The sequence below is a fragment of the Gossypium arboreum genome, chromosome 11 (assembly GCF_025698485.1).
Source record: "Gossypium arboreum isolate Shixiya-1 chromosome 11, ASM2569848v2, whole genome shotgun sequence".
NCBI classification, from domain to species: Eukaryota; Viridiplantae; Streptophyta; class Magnoliopsida; order Malvales; family Malvaceae; genus Gossypium; species Gossypium arboreum.
The window spans coordinates 36,777,659-36,786,517 of record NC_069080.1 but is presented as its reverse complement, the minus strand read 5'-3'; the positions used below and the strand labels follow the sequence as shown (position 1 = coordinate 36,786,517).

Below are 8,859 nucleotides of genomic sequence, written 5' to 3'. Positions count from 1 at the left end.
TTCCTCTCTCCTCCAACTTCTATTTTCTTGAATCTAACTTAATATCGTAGCTCATCATAGTCTCCTTATCATTTTTCTCTTTTTCCCTCTTGGTGGCAGTGAAAGTTCTTTTGATTTCTAGGTAAAAATAGTGGACTTTTGGTAGAAGGACCAAATTGTAAAGGAAACAAAGTTTCTCTCTTCTTTCTTTCACTCTTATGTTAGAAGCATAGAAGGATAAAGAATTCTCTTCATCTCTCCTTATTTTTATACTAATCAGTTAACGATAAAATCTTAATAAAAATCTTAATTAAATAACATTTATCTAGTTAAATAAAATTTAAAAATATTAAAACATCTCCATCATCATCATTACTCTTTAAAATTATCTTTCTTACTAATGACCATTTTGTCCTTCATGATCCTTTAAAATTCCTCTATTGAATCATCACTTATCTTGGTAAAATTATTATTTAACCCCTCATACTTTTTCCACTTATTCAAATTGGTCCTAATTTATTCATTTTTCTTAGTTGCTAGATCCTTCCACCCTTAAAATATTTACATTATTGGTCTTGTAACTTTTCCATATTTACACTTTAAACCCTCAAATTTTAAATATTTACTTTTGGGCCACAAAACTTTTCTCACATTTGAGATTTAGTCCTTAGTTGAATTAATACATCATAATATATTTCCTAAGTAGATTTTGTTCACATAACTTAGTTTTTCCCTTTTTTTCACTTTATTTCCTTATTTTACTGAATCGAGGACAATATCTTAGAGTTTTCATTTGGATGTAAGCTTAAAGCTTTCACTTGTTGACACGAACAAGAATTCATCACCCTTTTCATTGGCCAAATTAGCACCAGCTAAATCTTCCTTGTTGCTCTCAGCAGCCCTTTTATTTCGCAGTTTGTAATAATTTGCTTTGACGTGACCTAACTTCTTACAATAACAACATCTCTTATTTCGTTTCCTTGATGCTACCAAAACGAGACTTGCCTATCTGACTTGCTATCCGAACCAAACTCGTTGTTGAGTTTATCTTTGCTCAACAGACGACCCTTCACATCCTCGAACAAGAGATTATCTTTGCTATAAATTAGGGTCTCCTTGAAAGACTTGTATAAAAGGGATAAAGAACAAAATAATAGCATAACTTGATCTTTATTGTTAATCTGAACCTCAACATTTTTTAAATCATTCAAAAGAGTAATAAATTGATTGATGAGACCTCTTAGGTGCTCACTTTCATCTATGTGAAACATGTATAGACATTGTTTCAACACCAATTGGTTAGGTAAAGACTTTGTCACATAGAGGGTTTCTAACCTTTTCCATAAGGTGAATGTCATTTTCTTCATCAAAACATCCTGCAACACATTATTTGTTAGACATAATTGGATTATGGATAGAGCTTTTTTTATCTAACCTATCCCATTCTAATTGATCTATGCCCATAAGTTTCTTCTCTGTAAGGACCTTTTTAAGATCGCTCTGAATCAGAATTGCCATCATCTGAGCTTCCCACAGATTGGAATTTGTGATGCCATCGAATTATCAATATCAAACCTTATTGTTGTCATATCTGAACGGGTTGATTATGTAAATCGAACTAGCTCTGATCCTAGTTTGTTGGCGATAAACTCGATTAAGCAACGAACAAGTAAAATGACAAGAAAATTGTAAAGATCAAACACAAATATTTTACATAGAAGAACCCCTCCAAAGAGGATAAAAAACCACGGGTAAAGATAATTTTACTATAACACAAAAAGAAAAGTACAAAGACGGAGATAAAACTAAATCCCGAAACTCAAAATAAGAACCCTCGAAACATAAACACAAAATTCTTTAAAAGCTTGTTAAAGCTAATACCTAAGTGTGTTATGGGTTATTTTTTTAGGGAGGAAAATGGCTTATTTATAGGCTAAATTCACAAGTCAAATAATATTAAAATAATCTACACTAATTAGAGTTTAACTGGGAGAAGAAAATCAAAAAATTATATGATACGTCACCACTTTGTGATGTGAATTCGTGTCATTGTGACGAGGTGGCATCACGTTTTCGGGATGATAGACTTCTTGTTGTGATGTCGGCAACTCATCAGGACGAGAAGCTGCTTCTCGTTGCAACACCACTCTCTGATTGTGTCTTAATTTGACTGAAATGCGAGGCATACTCCACAGGTCTCTATACCCTTTTTAAAATTTATAATTTATAATTTAGGGCCTATACTTTAATTTGGAGACATTGAGTACCTGTACTTTTTTTAATTTAAAAATTTTTGTCCCTCCATCTAATTTTTCTATTAAAGTTAGCAGTGTCAAAGGTAAAATAATTTTTTTAGACATTTACAATTTTTGTCAATTTTATCATTACCTTTTAAACATACATAAAAATTTTTAAAAAATATTTTTTCATATTTTAAATAAAAACATAAGAATTAAAACAATTTAAATAAAATATAGAAAAATCTCTTTAAAATTCAAAAATAAAATATAAAAAATTTTAAAGATATAAAAAATTCCAAAATTCAGTGTTGTCTAAACTAGACTGGACTAGCAAGCCGGACTTGGAACCGATTGGGGAATCGGTTCAGAGAGAGCTAAAAATTCGATTAACTTGTGAACAAATATGATTTGGTTTAATCGAGCTAAAAATCTGTTGAACCGACAATTAAACTGATTTTTATAATTTATATATTTTTATTTTTTATTTTATAATATTTTTTTTTTGCTTTGAACTGGTTATGATCGATCGTTCTAGGAACCAATTGGTCAAACTAGTTTGAAATCGATTTAACTAAATTTTTAGCTCAGTTCAACTAGTCCATATAGATTTTTTAGCTCAGTCCAACTAGTCCATATAAATTCGCAGATCAATCAATTTTTTACCTCTCACTAGATCAATACGCCAATCGGTTCCCAAGTCGACTGATTGGTTTGATTTAGATAACTTTGGATTTTAAAATTTTTGTTTATATTTTTAAAATAATTTTAATTTTTAATTGTTGAATTTTAAAGATTTTTTTCATAATTTTTATTTTATGTTTTTATTTAAAATATGAAAAATTTATTTTTAAAAATTTTTATGTACTTTTAAAGAGTAAGAACCAAATTAATAAAAAATATAAATGTTGAGGACTAAAATATTTATTTTACCTTTAACATTGTTAACTTTAATGGAAAAATTAAACGAAGGGACCAATAAAAATACAGGACTTAATGTCTCAAAGATAAAGAATAGAGACTAAATTTTAAATTTGAAAGAATATATAAACTTTTGGCATATTTAAACCTATAATAAACAATAAGTAGGTATTTTTATTTGTATGAATATTTTCCCCAAACTTATATATATTAATTAGAGATTATATCTAAGAATAATTATTTTATCCAACATTACTAAAAAAAACTTCATAAAGTGGCTTTATTTATTATTTTATTTTTATTTTTATTTGACTAAACTTAAAGAAACATGGCATCATCCTAAATTTGTTTGTAGAGATTTGTCTTTTATATCATCGGATAGGAATAATCTTATGTATAATACATAAAATTAATAGAAATTATTAATTTAACAGAAAATATTATTTTAAATAACAATTTAAAGAAAAATATTTGATACATTATGGTCCACAAATAGAGTTGAGAGATAAATTATTTGATATATAAGTTGTAAAGCTTTTAGACACCACAAAAATTTAGAGTGTAATAAATTTTCAATTAATTTTATTTAAATTTTTTAATATACCCTCTGAAATACATGTGACATTCTCAATTCATTTGTAAAATTTTTGAGATAATTTTCCGAAATTGAAACACATCACAAATTTTAATCAGTTTATGAATTTTTTAATAATTTCATTATAAGTTTTGATCATATCTATTATCTTTTATACAAGTCATAAAACTACCCGTAACCCATTTCTAACCCATAAGTAGGTGAACAATATATTTTAATACACTCAAATTACGTTCTATTGTATTGACTTCAATATTGACTTCAATATATATATCAATGAAACTAAAACTTAATTAACACTATGCCACACTACTAGCCGATTATTTAATTAATTTTAATAGAAAATATTAGTAACATACATGAATAATTGCATATAATATACTAATAAAACTTAATTAATAGTGGATTTGGACCAGACTGGTTAAGACATAGTTTTGACCGCATCATCCGCGTGTCCCAAGCTTCCTTAGACCAATTTGATCTGCATGGACCCCACAGATCAGGTCTAGAATAGCCATTTAAGTCAGTTAACCAAAATCTAGTTAGAAATTTTGAAGACAAAAAATAGTAAACTTGAGCAAAATTTATTAAATTATTCGCTAAAAATAATTATTGATTTATTTAAGTTATTAGATTATTAAAATAATATTTTTATTTAAACTGTTTATACTAATTGAAAATTCTCATTTTTCTTCTCTCCTATAGTTTAATTATTTTATAAAACAACTTTAAAATTATAAAGCGTAAACCATAATTCAAACTTCATTATATGTTATTTGAAACTAATTGTTAGGTTAACTTAAATCTGATGTATATTAATGATCTATCTTACCAATCGTTGAATCGTCGTTTGGAGTTTGTTAAACCGACTTTTAAAAAATTAACAAAGATAGTAACTTAAATAAAAAACTTTTAAATAATTCAATAATTATTTTGAAATTAAAGGACAAAAATATAAACTTAAAGGATAAAAATATAAACTTATTAATAATTTAATAATTTTTTAACATAAATATATAATTTATTTTGATAAAATAAATAATATGAAACCGTCTAATTTACTTTTGAGAAGAAACCGTCAATTTTGTTTAGGTTAAACTTTACCCACTAAAGTAAATTACTTGTAACCCTATTATTATACCTATCTAATGCTAAAGTAGAATCTCTAATTTTGTTAAAGAATAGATGAAGTAAACAAAATTATAAGAAGAAGAAGAAGAAGAAGAATGCATTAACAGTATAAGTAATTTAATTTAAAGAAAAACTAAAAAAATTTTCCCACGTAATATTAATGTTTAATAATTTAATATCTACGTAGATAAGTTATTAATTTAACAGCAAAAGATATGCCTTAAAAATCATTAAATAAAAAAAATTTGTTTTAGCGTACTTAAATTTATTTATTTCTATATTAATAATAATATTCATATTAATCCAACTTACACATAGTAAAAGTTAGAATATAATAATTTAATAATCTAATAATAATGATAAATAAAGTTAAAATCTCATTGATTGTTTTATTTAATTAATAAAGAAGTGAAATGTGATGCATATTAAGTTATAAAATAATCAAATGGTTGGATGTTCATGAAAAAAGGAATTATATGGTTGGAGTTGGATGTTATCAGTACCCATATAAGAGGGCAAATGTTAAAGTAACAAGTCAGTGACCTAATTGAGCAATAGGGTTCCATAGCCGATGGCACCATGTTGACCAAATTAGTCCAGTGCTCCCTTTATCAACAACCCTCTCTACGTTTTCTTTTCACTTTTTTTTTTCCTCTCTTCCTTTTTCCTCCCTTGAATGGTGTTGTTGCAGACATGGCCGTTGAACTCATGATGAGTTGCAGGAACGGTGACAGCTGCGCAGCCAAAATGGAAGAAAACGCCGTCAAAGAAGCCGCTTCCGGGCTCGAAAGTGTTGAGAAACTCATCAGATTACTTTCTCAAACTCAACAGCAGCAGCAAACTAACAGTAATAATCAAGAGAAATACCAAGCTTCCTCTATCTCAACAACATCTAATTCCCTGGATTTGGAAATGGACTGCAAAGCTGAGGCTGATGCCGCCGTTTCAAGGTTCAAGAGAGTTATCTCTCTTCTGGGTCGAACCAGGACCGGACATGCTCGTTTCAGACGAGCCCCTGTTCAACCCGATCAAGAGCAAGAAACCAAGGTTTATTACGCAACACCGATCCAGCAGATTCCGCCACCAGTGACTACTGCTTATCCTCTTCCTCCTCCTCCTCCTCCTCCTCATCATCATCATGATTTTATGACGGTGAAAACAGGGGGTTTAGAACGGATTGATTCGTCGAAAACCATTAATTTTTCGTATTCTTCTGCTGGGAATTCGTTTTTGTCATCCTTAACGGGAGATACTGATAGTAAGCAGCCATGTTCATCGTCATCTGCGTTTCAAATTACTAATTTTTCTCAGGTTTCCTCGGCTGGGAAGCCTCCTTTGTCGTCTTCTTCTTCTTTCAAGAGGAAGTGTAGCTCCGACAACTTGGGTTCTGGCAAGTGTACTAGTGGGTCTTCCGGTCGCTGCCATTGCTCTAAGAAAAGGTACTATTACTCAACCAATCGATTTCTTTTTTAACTTTCTTATCATGTTGTGTATTTAAAATTTTTGGTTTTTTGACAGAAAACTGAGATCGAAAAGGGTGGTGAGGGTTCCAGCAATAAGCCTGAAGATGGCCGATATTCCGCCAGATGATTACTCATGGAGAAAGTACGGTCAAAAACCGATCAAGGGATCCCCACACCCAAGGTATGTGGATTAGAAAAAGGTTTTGCACAAATTTCCACACATTGTTTTTCTGACTAGAAATTCCAACATACAACAGGGGTTACTATAAGTGCAGCAGTGTAAGAGGATGTCCAGCCCGTAAACATGTTGAAAGAGCCTTAGATGATCCATCGATGCTAGTAGTTACCTATGAAGGCGAGCACAACCATTCCCTATCTGTTGCTGAGACCACTAATCTCATCCTGGAATCTTCGTAAAAATCCCCCTCAAGTTTCAATTTTCATTTTCTCTTACATTATGTGTAGGATGGAACAGTTTTAAATGTGTTCTCAAGTTAAAAAGAAAATCAATCTCGAAGGAGATATTTCCTCTGTAAAATATATCTATATGCAGAAGCTTTGTTTAATTAAAAGGGAAGATGGTGGATTTGGTATTAGATTTTATTTTTTTTAAAAGAATGGAAATTGGGATCCAAGATTGCCAAGCCATGAATCATTAAATCCTTGGTTTATTTTTATATAATTCGTTTGCTTTCTTTAATCTTGTTTCTAGATGCCGACTGACTACTTTTTGTTTTTCTTCTTACACAAGTGAAGCAAATTTTCTACGTATAAATAGTAATAAAGGCAAAAAAGAAAAGGACTGAGTCAAAGAATTGGATAGATGTGGACCAATCTGTCGTGTTAGAGGGGTTGTTGACTATAACAAAAATGAGTTCAGCAGTTGGGACGGCGAATTAACTATGGGTTGGTGTTGGGTAGCATACTTACTACGATTTTATACAATTTCTATTGTAACTTGTGATGCTTGTTTGCTTCAACTTTTTTTTTATGGCATAATTAGTATAATATTTCTATGTTTAGTTTGTGAAAAAAACCTTAAGTTTTCTCGATGATGTTAAGATTATGAATATAAGTGGTAATTTTAACCTCAGTTTTTTTTTTTGGGGGAGGTAATGAAAGATTTCGAAATAATTTTCATTTTTATGACATTTTGTTTTTATTATAATGTTGAGAAATTTTATCCCTTCATTTTATAATTTTATTATATATATATATATATATATATATTTAAAATAACTATAATATAATCTTTCAATTAATGTTAAATGAGCTAAATTTGTTTAAAACACACATGTTGTATAACAAAAAAATTAATAAAATAAATTATTAAATAATCTTACATTTTATCATCTAAACAATAAAATTATAAATCAACCAAGCGTAACATACCTAATAATACCTTAAACTTATATTTTGATAATTCTATTACTAGAGATTAAATTATATTCAATGACGCAAACAACTCTAAAAAAGGGGAAAACTTGAGAGAAGTTATAATGGGTGGGTGGGGAATTGATTAGTTTCTTCTTTTAGGACATAAATCCCAAAGTTGTGTGTTTTTGGTTGCTACAACTTTCCTCAACTTCAACCTTCAAAAGAAGAAAAAATGTACCTTCATTATTATTCATCAATTTTATCTTTCATATTTTAATTCATTTAATCTATATAATTATGCCGTCAATATCAATTGTTTGACATACGACATTTTAAATTTTTTTTCTAAAAGATTATCCAGACAAATACTCATCTTTTGAGGTTGAATTTTGGAGTATTTTAAACGGACTTCTCATCTTATTAAATAAGGGATACAACAGAGCCACAATCCATAAGGATAATCTAAAGATGTTAATGCGTTGACCATGAAAGAGACAATGGACTCAAGTATTACCTTGCTCTGAAAGATTCAAAGTCTTATGAGTTTTGGAGGACAATGGGAGGTCAAATATGTTCATAGAGATTACAATTTAATTGTAGATTATTTGGCAAGGATTAGCCTTACTTGGCAGACAAGCTTACAGGTCTTTGAAGTGTCACCTGATACTGTATTTATGACTGTTCAACAAGACAAAGTATTTAGTGTTGCTTAGTAGTTGATTTGATGTAATTTTATTTTATTTTTCACCTAAAAAAAACTCTTCTAAAAGAATCGATTCCTATGAACAAACATAATTTTCACTTTTTTATTTAATGAAAATTTACTATATAAATATAATTGTAGATTCACGACAATTATCTTTATAACAATATATTATTATAAGTGTATAACAACTACTAAATCTCCATAAATAAATAGAAGCAATTAGAGAGAAGGTTGATTGTAATTTAAAGATAGCTAATAGTAATTGACATTGATACCATAACCTCTTATTTCAAATCCTTCCTACTAAAATCAAAAGGTAAAACAAGACAAAAATATCACTATCCCAATAGTGGATTTGTTTGACTCTCTTAATTATTGGAGCCGAATGATGAATTAGACAAACATCCCATATGTTTGAGAAGAATCGTATGCTTTTTCCTAGCAATTTCA

The 8,859-nt window shown here is 29.2% G+C and overlaps 1 protein-coding gene across 1 annotated transcript; it reads left to right on the top strand.

Moving 5' to 3' along the window:
* Nucleotides 1-5,290: 5,290 nt before the first annotated feature.
* Nucleotides 5,291-6,898, top strand: LOC108465847 (probable WRKY transcription factor 15). Its single transcript, XM_017766231.2, has 3 exons — nt 5,291-6,302; nt 6,382-6,507; nt 6,584-6,898. Exons 1-3 carry the CDS (start codon nt 5,443-5,445, stop codon nt 6,741-6,743), a joined length of 1,146 nt encoding a protein of 381 aa, XP_017621720.1. The 5' UTR covers nt 5,291-5,442; the 3' UTR covers nt 6,744-6,898.
* The last annotated feature ends 1,961 nt before the right edge of the window (nt 6,899-8,859 follow it).

Excerpts from the sequence above, each read along its gene's own strand:
- LOC108465847 (XM_017766231.2), top strand. The coding sequence starts at position 5,443 with ATGTTGACCAAATTAGTCCAGTGCTCCCTTTATCAACAACCCTCTCTA. Across the intron at positions 6,303-6,381 it reads TGCCATTGCTCTAAGAAAAG|AAAACTGAGATCGAAAAGGG; the intron begins GTACTATTACTC and ends GTTTTTTGACAG. Across the intron at positions 6,508-6,583 it reads AAGGGATCCCCACACCCAAG|GGGTTACTATAAGTGCAGCA; the intron begins GTATGTGGATTA and ends AACATACAACAG.